This window comes from Mesoplodon mirus (assembly GCF_964341445.2).
Source record: "Mesoplodon mirus genome assembly, chromosome: 5".
Lineage (NCBI taxonomy): Eukaryota > Metazoa > Chordata > Mammalia > Artiodactyla > Ziphiidae > Mesoplodon > Mesoplodon mirus.
Genome location: NC_138980.1, coordinates 1,084,942 through 1,100,489, shown reverse-complemented (window position 1 = coordinate 1,100,489; position 15,548 = coordinate 1,084,942). Strand labels below are relative to the sequence as shown.

Below are 15,548 nucleotides of genomic sequence, written 5' to 3'. Positions count from 1 at the left end.
CCAGGACGCACGGGCTCCAGGGCACGTGGGCTCTGTAGTTTGCAGCACACAGGCTCTCTAGTTGAGGCACGCAAGCTCAGCAGTTGTGGTGGGCAGGCTTAGTTGCCCCGCGGCATGTGGGATCTTAGTTCCCTGACCGGGGATTGAACCCACATTTCCTGCATTGTAAGGCGGATTCTTTACCACTGGACCACTAGGGAAGTCCCAACAATGTAGGCTTTCTAGCAATAAATTCTTTGAAATTAATTTATGACAAAGCATGTAGTCAGTTTGTGTAAATACTAGAAAGGAAATTACTTTTTGTTGTTGTTGTCATTAATAAAACAGCTGTTCAGTTTCTTTGACGTTGTTTTGCTGCATATTTATCGCGAAGTGACTCGGCAGTTGTAAACAAGGTAAAATCATGGAGATTGTTATTTTAAAACCATCCATAAAATCTAAAGAGATAGAAAATAGATTGGTGGTTCCCTGGAGCTGGGGGCGGGTACACGGATTGGCAGCACATGGGCAGGAGGGATCTTTCTGGGGTGATGGAAATATTCTAAAGTTGAATTGTGGTGATGTTTGCACAACTCTTAAGTTTACTAAAAAATCATTGAATTATAACTTAAAACAAGTGAATTTTATGGTATGTAAGTTTTGCCTCAATAAAGCTATTAAGTTTAACACCAAACAACAGCCACAGAGATGTTATCTTTTAGTACAAATAAGAGTGATCCTGTGTTGGGGGTAAACGCTGGACATGATGATCGCTCCTGCTGCAAAGCTAAGGGGTCCTCATGGCTTAGCCTGTTGCCCGTGTCCCCACAGTCTTCTTTCTGAACCCAAAGGCTTGCCGCAGCCCAGGCCTGAGCACACATGTCCTGCACCTGGACCCAGGCTGTTTATACCTGCAGAGCAGGTTTCCTCTGCTGGTGCAGGTCTTCACAGGCCCTGCCCAGCCTGCATCAGCAGCTTCCATGTCCCCATCCTCCCTAGGGGTCTTGAACCCCCACCTCCTGTGAGAGACTAAGTGTTGGGAACCTCTGGAATATGGCCTGGGCCTCATACCTGCCTGGGGAGAAGCCAGGAGGCCGAAGCAGTGGTTGAGGGTCACATTAATTCTCTATACACAGTGTAGTTTTTAGTTCTTTCAGGGATTTATTAAGGCTTTGAGCATAGTGTGATTTTTAGCCAACTGAAATGAATACAAGGAAATATATCAGGACCTGAGGGATATGCTTTTAAGGTTAATGGTGAGGGTGACGAGCTGAAAGAGAATTGAGAGTAACGCCTGTGCAGGCGGCACCCACCCTGGTGCAGCAGATGCTTTCTGCCCGTGTCCCCGAGCCAGAAGCTCAGGCTCAGGGGCTTCTGGAGAGCATCTCGAAGTTCTCACCACTTTGGTGCCCGATAGGCACTCAACCCCCCTACCTGGTGCCAAGTGGCAGGAAAGCCCCCAGAGCACGCAGCTGCAGAAGAAGAGGTGGAGGACAGGATGTGGCCTGGCCACAGCGCAGGGCAAGCAAGGGCAGATCGGAGAGCCCCTGACACTACGCAGGGGCCAGGAGGTCCAAGGCAGAACGAGGGGGTGGGGAGCCCCTGCCTAGGTCCCAACTGCGACTGTTCAGCCTTCTTTCCATTTACAACTCACTGCTTCTGGGGAGAACCGGAGGAGTGTGTCCTTCAAGAGAAAACATAGGGGAGGGAGGGAGGGAGGAGTCAGAGGCCAGCCCCCAGGCCTTGGAGCTCTCAGCCCAAAACCACAGACGGCTCATGGTCACTGGAGGTGCTAAACTGTCTCTCCACCTTCCTCTGGTCCTTGATCTTGAGTCCAATGTCTACCCTCTTCTCAAAGAAGTTCACCAGCACGGACTCCGTCAGGATGGAGGCCAGGATCTGCTCGAAGGAGATGCACCAGTCTGTATCAACGGCACCCCCACTGTGAGTGGTGGCCACGGGGCTGTGGGCCTCCCCGCCCACCAGCACTGTGTCGTCAGCCAGGTCCTCACACTGCAGGGAGCCCGTGCTGACCACCGAGTACGAGGACATGGACATGTCGTCTTTGGTTTCATCGTCAGACAGAGGCTGGGAGGGGGAGCCCTGCCCCTCGCCGCCGCCCCCTTCACCCACCACCTGGCTCTCCTGCGGTGCTTTCCCAAGGTGGGTGTCTCCACCCACTTTGGCCTGGGGGTCCCCTGCAGCTGGCAGCTGAAGCTCCTGGGCCGTGTCTTGAGGTGGGTGTGGGGCTGGCGGCTCGCCCTCCTCAGGGGCAGTGTCCCTGGGCTCTCTGCCCGACCATGCGGAGAACCTCCTCCCCACCTCCCCGATGCGGAGCAGCAGGCTGGCCACCGTGGCGATAGCGTGGTACAAGTCCTGCTCCATGGGGTCTTCGCTGAACATGTTGTAAAGCGTCTTGCACAGCTCTATGAACTGCTCCTTTTAAGGGGAAAAACAGAAAAAGGGCAGGGAGATGGTAAAGAATGGGTCAGATTGCCCTCAGATCATCCAGACTCACAGTGCTGGCCATTCTGATTGGTGTGAGGGTGTTGTCCCGTTAGTTGTCTCTGTACACCTGTGTCTTGACATGTCCATTTCACAGATTAGGACACTGAGGTGCAGAGAGGGAAAGGGCTTTCTTTGCCAGCTGCCATTCTTTCAGCACATGTAGGAACACTTAGAGTCTCTCCCTGTGTCTATGTCCATTCTGTTAGCAGAGACAGACCTATTTCTATCATACCTTTCCCAACCCAGTGACTACAAGTACTTCTTCACTGTGTTTTAGAATCACATTGAGTTTTTTATATGTTTAATCGGAAGCGCCTTCAACTCTCCTTTATGAAGCTCTTTAGAGAGTGATGACAAGATAAGGCAGCTTGGGTTGGTTGAGAGGGGTGAAGAGGTCACGTTCCAGGTCCTGAAACCATATTTAGGCTTCCTGGCCTGAGAACGGGATGAAACCTCCCTCCACGGGCACCCAATTCTTCAGGCCTGTGGATGAGAGAGCACCCAGATTGCAAGGTCCCCCTTCGGGCACAGCCGACCGTGGTCAGGCTGCAGCTCAACAACTGCCTTTGGTTAGATGTCTGTGGTCCTGGCTGTAAGACCCTTGGCAAGATGCCACGGTCCTGACGCAGAGACCAGCAAACAAACATTGGGTGGTGGGTCGAGCGGGCCTGTGTGCACAGCTCCGAGCGGGGCCTGGGAGGAAGCAGAAGCGCTGTGATGTTGTCTCATAAATGGTGGTGTGAGTCTCTGCCTTTTGAGGCTAACCTTCCCCAATGCTCCTCTGGTTCACGGATACCAATTAAACCACAGCAAGTCATCACCAGCGGAGTGTTCTGGACAAGGCCCTGAAGCAACTGACCCCTTGTCCACCTAGAATAGTCCCTGACTGCTGCCTGACTAGAGGTTCTAAAGGTAGGCAGGAGAATCCCTACATTCCAGGGGGTGCTGGGACGGTGGTGAGGTGCCGGGTGCGAGGGCTCAGCCTTGGTCAGAAGTTTCCAGAAACATCTGTTGCGTGTTCTGATTGGGCCTACCTGGTTCATCTTGGGAAGATCCTTAATTGTCTCCTTCTGAACCTCTTTCTCCTTGGCCCACATTTGAAGGTAGTGCCGATAGTCGGGAGGGCTGGTTCCCTTCTCCTCTGCGAGTTGGGAGAAAAAAATTAATCTCCATCTGCCAAATGAGAGGAAGAGGGCTGGGGGCTGGTAGCAGGGGGTAAGTGGGTTTAGGTATTGTCTGGCATGGAGTTACCTGGGCCCTATTACAAAACACCCTGGCATTTGGGGAGGTGGTGATAGGAAAAAACACCCTAGAACACTCATGGGTCTCCCCTGAGTAATGCTGAAGTAGGTCTGAGCTAAGCTGATGAGGATGGTCCCAATCTGTCTTCCCCAAGATGGTGACAGAACCATGTGGAGGCTGGAGAGAGAGTGGCATGAGAAGGAGAGGCCGGCTGGGCACCTAGAGGAGTCCTGGCAGGAAGCAGGCACCCCCAGAGGGAGGTGGTGATGGCTGGGGGTGTTCATAGCTACAGGAGATTCAGGCCTGGGGCTGATGACAGCTGGACAGCTGATGGGCTGGGCATTCACCTCAAGGAGAGCTGTGGTTTCAGGCATGCATCTGCCATCTCCCCAGGGTACGGGGCTCTTCTGCAGTGACAGGGCAACCAGACCCCACCCACCCTGGGACCTCTACCAGCATCAGATGTTGGCCTATATATATACCTCTTCTTTTTTCTTGGATGTCATTTCCAGCTCCCTCTTGCTCTTCCTGCTGTAGTGCTTCTGGACAACGGGATGAATAAAAAGAACAAGAACATTCTTCTGTTATGACTCCAAACCACTAAGGTCCTTGAGTGGTCGGTCTAGTCTGTGCTCTCCTGCGGAGGCGGACCTGGCCCTGGGCCCTGAATGCTGCTTCTTCTCTGCCTTCTCTGAGCAGGGCTGTCTCACTCCACCCGAACCACAGAGCCACTGAACCCTTACATCCTCTCTTTCAAAACAATACAAGTCATACCACACAGTTCTTAAGTGAACGATGGCGCACGTCATGGGCAAAAAGTCTGAGACCAATGATTTCTATAGTTTCTGCTGACAGAGGTCAAACTCAGGGGAGTCCTAATGACCAATTCAACCTGCAACTGCCACGCTAGCTGATGAGGAATTTTATGTACGTGAATCCTGCGCTCAGCACTGTAGTTCTTAAAGTGACGTATTTGCTGGAGTCTGCATACACCGTGCTCCTTATGGTGACCATAAACTTGGGGCGAGCAGGCTGCCCAGCTTTTGCAGACCTGTTCCCTGAGGGAATGTGGCCAGTGGGGGGACCTCAGGTGGGACAGCAGTGTCCCAGCTCTGAATGGCCCTTGGCAGCTATGTGGTGGCAGGGAAGGGTGCAGCGCTCCGGGCTCAGGCTTCTCACCAGGGAACGGACCGCTGCCTGCAGGCTACGTGAGGTCTGAGGACAGGGATCTGTACCCCGAGTCCCTGGCCTCTCCTGGAAGTGTCTGGGACAAGCCTAAAGCATCCTTGATTTGCTCGAGTATAACAGGAGATACATCTGTTTCTTTAGTTTGTATACTTGAAATCAAGGTCCTCGAGCTTCACAGTCAAGTTAAGTAAGCCTCTGGCACTGTCAACAGGATTGCTTTGGGTATCTTGATAATATCTTGACAGTACCTTTTACTTTCCCTTTTGAGTGTGTATTATCCTTGGTGTGTTATTACCTATCCCCCATGAGAATTATAGGGGGGTGTTTTGGTTGGTTTTCTAGGTGTATTACATACCACCAGCTCGATTGCCAAATCCCAGGCCCAGAATGCCCCATCACTCTGGACCCAGTGCTCCCAACAGGTTTTCAGTGTAGCACAGGGATGACTTCTAGTAGGCACGCAACAGACGTATTTTTCCCCCACAAAAAGTCGTGTGGAGCATGAAACTGCGTCCAAAGAAAGCTCTACCACTCTCCTCCACCTGTGCTCACCTGTGCTTTGTCTGTTTCACAGTGACAGCTTTGCAATGATAGCATTTTGTGTTTTTCCTGTGACCACGATGACAGAATACTCTGTGCACGTGGCTGGGGAGGCGACACCCTCGTGCCCGTGCCACACCCACTACACTGCGTGTCCTCGCTTACTGGCCGCACGCAAGCACAGCAGCGGCCCCTCCCCGCCCCAGTCCACGGCTGGCTCTGGGTCCTCCTCGGAACTTAGCCACACAGGAGGCGTCTCTGGAACTAAGAGCTTCCAGGCCTCCTGACCATGCACGGGAGAGTTCAGGAGATGAAACCCAAGGCCCTGGGGAAGCCAAGTGCAAAGGGGGCGCCCCTGCCCCCCAGGCACTGACCTTGAGCCTCCCAGGGCAGGAAAAGATCCAGGTCGGAGGCCAGAGGAGATGCTGGAAGGGACAGCAGAGGAGGAGCAGAGGCAGAGGGAGGGAGAAGCCCGGGTCCGGGAAGGCAGAGACAAGAGAAACAGGAGTGAGAACACCCCCGGGGGGCCTGGCCCTCGAGGGAGAGGCAGCTTCCCCTGGCTCTCGCTCTGCACCTCCCCACGCAGCACACTCCCCGAGCCCGTGGAGGGCCGCAGGCCACCTGCATGCGCCCCACAGCAGTGTTGCTCGGCACAGGGCCCGAGGCCAGTGGGATACAGTGCTCACCTTCTGAGGAGCTGTCCTCGGTGAAATAATGGGTCGCTTCCAGGGCTGACTCAGCCTCCTCTGGGCTCAGGGCTATACTCGGAGCGAAAGAAGAGTGAGGGCAGGAGGGAACAACTTGATTCTCACCGAACGAAACCTCCCTGAGTCCTGGACAAAGGCCCTCCCCCCACCTGCCACTGCGTGCTCCACAGCTCCCAGCCCCACCAATATGGTGGCCATAGTGGTAACAGCTGACGACCGATTCTGGTTGACTCGTGCATTGTGTTTGAAAATGTAATATATACATATGCCAGATAAAAACCCAGTCAGTGCAGCTGGGAGTTGGTTGAGCGGCCATCCTTTCTCCCGCCCCACGATGATGCGGCCCAGGGATTCTTTCGGGATGTTTCATGCTCCTGCAGGTACATATGCAGGGAGCGGCCAGGCACAAGTGACTTGCTCTCACTTTATACACTTGGGCATTGCTCCACACCAGCACATACTGGCCCGCCTCAGTTTGCAATGAAGTAGTCTCTGGGGTGTCGGATCCACTTGGTTCTGTGCAGGGGGCTTATTCTCCCCATCGTACGGAGCGGGAGGAAGTGAGCAAGTTTTAACAGTGCGTGGCACAAGGGGAGGTGGCAGGTGTGGGCCGCCACTAGAGCCCTAGATGAAGCAAGGTGCGCAGAGGCGGCTTGGAAGTGGCAGGGCTGGCCACACGAGCCCTCACGGACAGGCTCTCGGCACAGTGGGGTCTGCCCAGCCCAGGCCTCTCTCTCAGCAGAATGAGAGGTGGCCTATACCAGTCTTTCCATCAAGTGTTCCTTGTTGTGTTACAGGGAAAAGCCAGCCACAGGTGAGAATGTCTGTGTCAGGAGCAGTTGTCCCTCCAACTTTGGATGCAGAGAACAACCCTGGGGGAAGCTTTAAAACTACAGTCTGGGCCCCGCCCCAGGCCAATCAAGTGAGAGCCTCTGGGATGAAAAATCACTCAGGCTAACTCTGAGGCAGCCGCTGACTCCCAGGGGCAGGTCATGAACAACAGCAGGAACCCAGGACAGCTCCATCCCAGAGCAGAAACCCTGGGGCCGAATTTTCACCAGCCTGTCTCAATTCCCTCCTGTGAAAATGGGGAAGCCCTCCCCCGCTGCACTTGGACAACTCTGAGTGGCCACCCCTGCTGAGCCAGGTGAGCTAGGCTCCCTGCTTTGGGACCAGCTACTGCGGACGATCCACTGTCAGTGTCCCAGCAGGCCCGGCACTGGTAGAGAAGCCAGAGGAGAGCAGCCATACAACAGGGCTCCCCGGCCTTGGCGCCCCCAGGCCACTCCTCTGGTGAGAAACAGGAACCCTTGAGAGACTTAAGGATAAGCTAATGAACACAAGAGATTCAAACCTGAGTATCCACTCCTGTGAGTCCCCCTCATGCGGGGGAGTTCTAGTTGAGCGGCACAGCGCTCCACCTGGGCCTCTGCCTGTGGGCAGAGTCCTCGCCGAGACTCCCGCACATCCCCTCCCAGGTCACTCAGGTCACGGCCCTGCTCTCAGACCGAGACTGGCCTGGGCCTCAGCCCCCATGCTCTGGCTCCTCCATACTCTCTGTCAGGACGGGCGAGCCTCCACTATGCTGGGACCCGAGCTGCCGCAAGGCCCAGCATTCCAGAGGCCTGTGCTGTGGAATGCTGCAGCTCCAGCTCTGGACACGTGAGAAGCCCTTGCTGGGGAGTGGGAGGAAGGCTCTCACCTGGAGGCAAGTGCAGCTTGTAGAGCACCTTGAGCTTCTCTGTCAGGTCCCCATGGTACATCCCACCTGTGGAGGAAGGCCAGCAAGGAGGCACGCTGGCAAAAGGGCACAAGAGTCCCACGGCCAGTCCACATTCGAATACCTCCCCTTCCAGTGGGTTCTGGTGGGACCCTCCTCACCACCTGACTCTCTCCTGGAGAGGACCCTGGGGGTGAGAACCAGGCCTCTGGCTTTCCCCTTCTCTGGGACCTGCACACCCGGCCTCCAGCAGTGGACTGAGGGAGGGGAGGGGCGGGAGGGCTCCCACTGGACCTCCAGGTATCTCCAGTGGGAAAACTGCACTTCCTTTATCAAGGGTCAAGGGCTCCAGGCTGCCCTCAGCTTGCTGCAGTGGGAAGACTGGCCAGGGCTGGCATCTGGAGGCTTCCTCAGAAAGGGCGTGGGCACAGAAAGGCCCCTGCAGGCCCTGGAGCCACTCACTCATCCCTGTCACGAACTCCTTGAAGTTGATCAGCGAGTCCTTATTTTCATCCAGGAGCCGAAACATGCGCCCCGCCAGCACGGGTGTGTGGGAGCCACAGGCCCAGGGTGTCAGGCTGGCAAAGAGTTCCCGGAACTGGTTTGTGTCGATGCGGTACTGCTCCAGGTAGGGCAGGCTGGGGTCCCGACGCACAGCTGTAGGGCGGCTGCTCCCCCAGTACTGACTCGCCAGCTGCTTGGCCTGCAGGGGGCATAGCCTGGTGAGATGGCCTGGCCTCCTGGCCCCTGGATTCTTAGGATTACCAGGCTGGTTGGTGTGTTCACCCTCCAACTCCATCCAAGTCTGCAGAGTGCTGGATAGTGAGCACTGGGCTACACACAGCATCTCACAGAACCTCCTGCATTGGTAACATCAGCCCCTAGTTTATAGCTGTGGGAGTCAAAACAGGGCCCTAGGACCGCCAGCCACAGTGGGTGAGAGGCAGCACTGGCTGGACTGCTCTGACCTTAAGGCCATAGCAGGATGGTTATCTTGGGGGTTGAATCAGAGGCAGCTGGAGGGGCAGATGGGACCCGACAATGAGATCAGAAAGGCATTGTAGACATGGCTGTTTCTGCCTGCTCTTCACACCCTTTCCCCTTCTTCTGTTAACAGCACCTGAACTTTTCTTGGAGAGCCCCTCTTGTCCCACCCTCAGGCCATGGGGTGGGCACGTGGCCCAGTTTTGGGTCAGCAGCAAACACCCTCCTGTAGCCACAGCACCTAACTTGAGTCATTCCAACAATCAACCCCAGGCTTTTTGCTAAAACCACTTGGAAAGAAAAATTTTCTTTTCACTGGGGTTACTGAGAGGACAGGATGACCTTGGAGATGCTGGCAACAGTCCTGCCACTCTGTAGGAAGAGCAGTCCAGGTGATATCTGAGGTAGGGGAGCTTGACAGGATGTTGGAACACCTAGATCCAGTCATGCCTGAAGCTGTACATTCCTAGACTTTTCAGTTTCATGAGCCAATGCATTCCCTTTTATATAAGCTGACTTGAGTGGATTTTCTTCCACTTAAAAGAGTGTCCTGCCTAAACTCCAAGAAGGATTAAATTCTACCATGTGAACTTTGTAGTAACTGCTTTTGAGGATGCTTTTAAATCTATTTCTCTCCTGGCAGGAGGCTGCTACGCTGAGGATGAATTTAGGGGACTAGGATGGGATAGTGGTCCTCCCTTGCTCTTGGCTGTCACCTTAAACACCATGTAAAGGTCCTCCAGCTCTTCAATTGAGAAACCAATGTCCCCAGGTATAGCTCGGACCTAGAAGGAAAGAGAAACAGGATGTATTAATGAATTCTCAAGTTCCTGCTCTTTGAGAGAATCCCCATGTGGATGGGGGCGAAGACATGAACTGCCCTCTTGGTGTTGCCAGCTGGCCGAGCACATGAGGGTAGTCCATCAGGAAAGAAGGTGTGGTCCACACTCTTACCCCTCATCACCCATCCTGTCACTCAATTCACACTCCCTGAGCTCCTTCCTGGTGGGCACTGGGGGTGCCTTTCTGTTCTGAACACCCAGTCAGGGACACAGGGTGAGGGGCGGTGATCAACCGACTGCTATCTGGATCCATCGAAAGGCCCTGGCACTGGCACTTTGGAAGATGACCTAGAACTTCCCAGTAACTTCTCCCTCCAGAGACAGGAGGATAAAGGCTTGCAGCAGAGGTCAGCGGGCTGAGTGGATGGAGGGCTGGGTGGCTGAGTGTTGCTACCCAGGGGCAGGGGTTAAAGCCAGGCCTGAGGGCTCAATCCAGAGTGGGATCATGCTTAGCCTTTAGGCACTGAGGCATCAGAGAAGCTTCCCTGTGACCAATCCACAAGCAGAAAATTGTGACCAGCCCTCTCCCCACTTCCCTAAATTTGCACCTTCACTCCTGGATTCCAGTCCCACACAAGACAGTGCTAGGGGACTCCGCACCCTGCTCCTCAGGGAAGTCTGGAGATGGCCTGGCAGGAGCAGCCCACTTGGTCACCATCCCCACCCCAGCTCCAGCCTGCACCCTGGGGCCATGGGAGCCCGGGCCCATCCGTACCACACTCCTCTTGGCCGTATCCTCCAAGGACTGGATCACTTTCAGCCTCTGTTTAAACCGCATCTGTTCAATGTCCTCGGCCCTCAGGCTGCTGAATTTCTACCAGTCAGAGGTGATTCAGTGAGATAAGGTGGAACCACAGAGCAGAAGACAGCCACCCGCCATGGCCAACTGCACCCACACGGCCCAAGGGAGTGGTCTGGCCAAGAAGCCCCCAGTGAGTGCTGACCTCATATGACACCTTCAGGAGGTCGAAGATGTCCACCTCTTCAGGAGGGTCATCTCCACTGGTCAGCAGGGCATGGAGGTGTGGGATAGGAGGAGAGACACTCTGCTTATTGACCACATTATCCAGGTATCTGTAAGGATTAAAGGACAGAAATCTAGATCACCCACAGGTGACAGGGGTGTCTTACCCATGGCTAAGTGATGTGGAGAGACCTAATTTGCCCAGACTCCCAATCAATGAGCGAGTGTACTGAGGGCCAGGCATCCTCCAGGAGAGAGAAAGATGAGCCACTGCAGGGAGGAGGGGGAGAGGCAAATCAGGGATGGGTACCCTGGCAAATCAGGGATGCCCCCTGGAGGCAGTGGAGAGGCTTGAGCACTAACTCTGAGAAAGCTAGGTTGTCCACTGGGGTCCCACGGTGGGGGGACCTTTACAAGTCCAGACCCTACCAAACCAGGAGAGAGGTTTGTCCCAGCTGGAGGGATGACACGCTTCCTCCATCTGGCAGGTCACTGGGCCAGGTGTGAGGACTCCCTGCCTGGCCAGGAAGAACCAGGGACCAAAGGAGTGTCCCAGGAGGAAGGCGAGGGAGGAGCCCTGCTGTGCGGGTGTCCGAGGAACACGGCCTCGGGACAGGGCCTGACTTTGGCTGGACTAGCCCAGCCAGGACCTCACACTCTCCCAGGCTCTCTGGCTGGGCCTGACACTCAGGTGGGAGACACCCACTGGCTCCGGCACCGTTTCTGGTCAGGCCCTGCTGCTGAGGAGGGGCCCCATCTGCCTGGTGTGGGAGATGGGCATGGAAACCACTTGCCGGCTCTGGCCACGGGCTGAGTATCTTGCCATCACTGAGGACAAAGAGCTGGCGTGGCGAGAGCAGAGAAGCGACAACCCTGCCAGCCTGGGACCCTTGCACGTTCCCAGTCAGCACCTGGGCTGGCTCGGCAGGCAGGTGGCAGCGTCCCTGGCTGTCCCGGGTGGCCGGGAGCATTCCAGGCTGGGCAAATACATGCACGTGGGCTGGCAAGGCTGTACAGAGCTCAGGGCCTGGGCCACAGTGAGGACCCCCCAGGAAGGCACCTGGTTATAAAGGCCTTGAAGGCCAGGCTGGGGGACTTAAATCCTTTGTCCAGAAAACCACCAGTGGCACAGGGAGCCCCCATACCCCAAGGGAGGAGGAACAGGGTCAGATTCTGATCAGGAAGAGCCCTGTGGGATGCTGGTGGATGAGACTGGAGCAGGGAGAACTGTGACGATGCAGACACAGCGCCCTTGGCAAGGGGTGTCATGGGTCTGCCCTGAGGCTGTAGGGGTTGAGGGGAGGGGCTGGACCCCAGAGAGGGTCCATGAGGATGGGACGCGGGGACTGAGGGAGGACGAGGCAGCCAGGCTGACCCGGGCCTTAGGCGCCTGGTGGGTATCAGCTCATTCAGCAGCTACAGCAGGCCCAGCATGGGCCCTTGTCTAGGTGATGGGGCGAGAGTGATGCTGCTGAGCGGGGAAAGGCACGACCAGGAGTGCTTGCGGGAAGAAGAGACACCCAGCCTTCGCTAGAGGTGGGAGGCCCTGCTGTTCCAAGCCCTCAGTCCAGTGTGCTCTGGCCCACTACCTGCTTTACCTTCTCCCAGCACTTATTACTACTCCAATACTGTTCTGTCTCCTTCCAGAAAGGAGGCTCTCTCCGCCCCCCTGGAGCCTCCCCGGGTCTAGCCCTGTCTGGGCACTTGGTAGGTACAGTCCCAGGATGCTGACCAAGGAGCACATAGGGCTGGGGGGGGTGCTGCAGTCACTGCTGGCCAGCTCCCCAGCAGGAGGAGGGGGCCGGCTCAGTCACCTGCCCAGGACGGTCATGGCTTCGCCCTCGTCGCTGCAGCCCAGTAGCTGCTCCATGTTGGCATCCAGGATGGCCAAGGCCACCTGCAGGATCACCTTGATGCCCTCATAGAAGAAGCAGTCAACAATGACCGCAGCGCTCTCAAAGGGCATGACGCTGAGGAAGAGGGTCAGGAACCAGGAGAGCGAGATGCTGGGAATCACCCCCAGGTCCTGCATCTTCTCGGAGAGCTGGGGCAGGAAGTCTCTCGTGAGCTCTTCGAAGATGCCTTGGTCCACCAGGGCACCTAGGGAGAGAACAAAGGGGTCTGAATGGTGAGCTCACACCCCTGACTCAGGCAGGCCCTCATGTGGGACCCCAGGGTCCCACCTGCAAGAAGCCCACCTGGTCCCCAGCCAGCTCTGCTTACAACTGAGGGCTGGAGGGGGGCAGGTGGGGTGGAGAAAACAAGAACGGAAAAAATCCTGTAAGTTTCCTTTCTACTACTTCCAAACCACTGTGTGAGAAGAACGATTTCTTCCACTATACTTGGATTTTCTTTTTGGGAAATACTAATTTCTCTCTAGGGCGTCAGAAGTCAACAGAGAGCAGCTGCATAGCACAGGGAGATCAGCTCGGTGCTTTCTGACCACCTAGAGGGGTGGGATAGGGAGGGTGGGAGGGAGGGAGACGCAAGAGGGAAGAGATATGGGAACATATGTATATGTATAACAGATTCACTTTGTTATAAAGCAGAAACTAACACACCATTGTAAAGCGATTATACTCCAATAAAGATGTTAAAAATATATATATATATAAAATAATCAGAAAAATAAAAAAAAAGAAAAGCAAACAAAAAAGCCAAAACAAAAAAAGAAGTAAACAGTGATCTCAGTAGATTGTGTGTGTCTTGACCTGAAGCTTGTGAACAGATGCACTTCTAAAGGACCCCAAGAGTGGAAACCCCCGAAAGCACACAGTAAGGGAAGGACATTTTAGAATAACAGACTTAATGATATATGTAATTAAATATATGTGCAAGTGCACTTCCATTTAATAACACAGGTTCTACTGGCTATGAGTTCCTAACAGTTGACGTGGGGGTATACCATATACTCTAGTTGTGATACTGGGAATTTTCCACAATAAAAATGTTCAAGAAGAATTAGATGGGTGTGAAGTTAGGCCCCAAGCTAATTTCTTCTCTCACTGCCAGCAACTCCTAGGGGATCGCATAAAGTCTGGGAGAGACGGTTGGGGTCTGTGTTTGGCTCTCCACTTTTTAGCTGAGTGAAGATTTAGCAGCTTCCTAATCTATGGAGCGGAAGCCGTGACTGTCTTCTGCCTGGGGCAAGGCTGCGAGGCCTCCAAGAGCTCACTTGGGGGATGTGCTGAATGTAGACCTGGCCCAGGGAGGCCTGCCACCCCCACAGGGAGCTGCCAGTCTCAGGCACTCACCCACCACCCTGGTGTTGTAGTAGTCGGGCAGCATGCGTTCACAGAGGGCCACCAGCAGCCAGAATGCCTCCTCCTCGCTGCCATAGAGCAGGAGCACTGAGGTGACGATGTTCATGGCCTATGGGCACAGAGACAGGTAGGGGGTGTCATGGAGCTGTCCCCCCCCAAGTGGCCTATGCATTCTCCTCTACCAGAAAGCCTGGCAACAACAAACTCTTCCACCCAACTCTGGGCAATTTGCCAAAAGGCAATTTGCAGGAAATCAATTTGACCAAAACGGTCAACCAAGTTCCTCAAATTGGGCCTGCAGGCATTCGGACACCCGAGAAGGCGAGGACCTTCTTCGGCGTGGTGTCTGGTGTCACAGGTGCAGCACGGGGCCAGAAGGATGTGTGAATGAGCTGCATGCAAAGGCCACATGGCTGCAGGGAGGCCATGGCAAAGTAGCGACCATGCACAGCCTGAGCTGATACCAAGTCTTGTAAGAAAAAGCTTCAATGGTGGCAAATTATCTTAAAAATGATTTAGAGCCAGCACACTGGTTTTCCATGCACTGGCAATATGTCCTGCAGAACACTGGCCCTACAGAAAAGTGATTCCTCTGAAATCCAGAGGCAGTCACAGGGAAACAGAAAGCCATCTGACCTGGCCGTGAAAATGCCCACTAGAGTTAAAATCAAATGCCCCTGGAAATGCAAATCAAAACTGCAGTGAGATGCCACCTCATACCATTAGGGTGGCTACTATCAAAAAACAGAAAATAGCCAGTGTTGGTGAGGGTGGTGAGAAACTACAGCCCTTGTGTATTGTGGGTAGGAATGAAGAATGGTGGAGCTCGTGTGGAAAATGCTATCACAGCTCCTCAAAAAATTAAATATATGATCCAGCAATTCCACTTCTGGGTATAATGCCTCAAAGGACTGGGTCTGGATACTGTACACGTATGCTCATAGCAGCGCTATTCACAACAGCCGAAATGTGGAAGCCACCCAAGTGGCCCTGGATGATGAACGGAGAAACAAAACACGGCGTATACATACGACGGAATAGTCTTCAGCCTTAAAAAGGAAGGAAAGTTTGACACATGCTACGACGTAGATGAAACTTGAGAACATTATGCAAATGAAATAAGCTAGTCACAAAAAGACAATACTGTATGATGCTTATATGAGGTACTTAGTCAAAATCATAGAGACAGAAAAGATAATGGTGGTTGCCAGGGGTAAGCAGGAGAGTTGTTTAATGGGTACAGTTTCCATTTTGCAAGATGAAAAACAGTTCTGGAGATGGATAGTGGTGATGGCTGTACAATGATATACCTAATGCCACTGAACTGTACACTTAAAATGATTAAGATGGTAAGTTTTGTGTTATGTGTATTTTACCACACACACAAAACAATCAAACGCCTCAGGACCCCGACCAGAAGCACATACATGGCATGGGGATGAGGTGAGCGATGAACACTGCTTCTAATTTCATCTTTTTCTGTGATTAGGATCTTCCTGGGGGGGGGGGACAGGGCACAGTCACAGGTGTGTGGGGCCATCACTTAGGCCCAGGGCCATGCAGAGCTGCTCCTGTGAGCTTCTGGTGGGAGATGCTGTCTCTGGACCCTGC

At 54.2% G+C, this 15,548-nt stretch overlaps 1 protein-coding gene across 4 annotated transcripts in view; it reads right to left on the bottom strand.

Moving 5' to 3' along the window:
• Positions 1-1,120: 1,120 nt before the first annotated feature.
• The window catches only part of TBC1D9B (TBC1 domain family member 9B), a 52,616-nt gene continuing 38,188 nt past the window's right edge, over positions 1,121-15,548 (bottom strand). Inside the window, exons 11-22 of one of the 4 annotated variants that reach the window (XM_082623406.1) lie at positions 13,929-14,046; positions 12,489-12,774; positions 10,655-10,784; positions 10,426-10,524; positions 9,585-9,653; positions 8,347-8,587; positions 7,867-7,932; positions 6,144-6,215; positions 5,832-5,882; positions 4,212-4,271; positions 3,522-3,628; positions 1,121-2,418 (exon numbers count right to left, since the gene is read on the bottom strand). In XM_082623406.1, coding sequence (XP_082479532.1) covers positions 1,732-2,418; positions 3,522-3,628; positions 4,212-4,271; positions 5,832-5,882; positions 6,144-6,215; positions 7,867-7,932; positions 8,347-8,587; positions 9,585-9,653; positions 10,426-10,524; positions 10,655-10,784; positions 12,489-12,774; positions 13,929-14,046 — 1,986 coding nt within the window. In that variant the 3' untranslated portion in view covers positions 1,121-1,731. The remainder of the gene's footprint in view (positions 2,419-3,521; positions 3,629-4,211; positions 4,272-5,831; positions 5,883-6,143; positions 6,216-7,866; positions 7,933-8,346; positions 8,588-9,584; positions 9,654-10,425; positions 10,525-10,654; positions 10,785-12,488; positions 12,775-13,928; positions 14,047-15,548) is intronic. The other 3 variants (XM_082623405.1, XM_082623403.1, XM_082623404.1) reach the window with 3 other exon arrangements.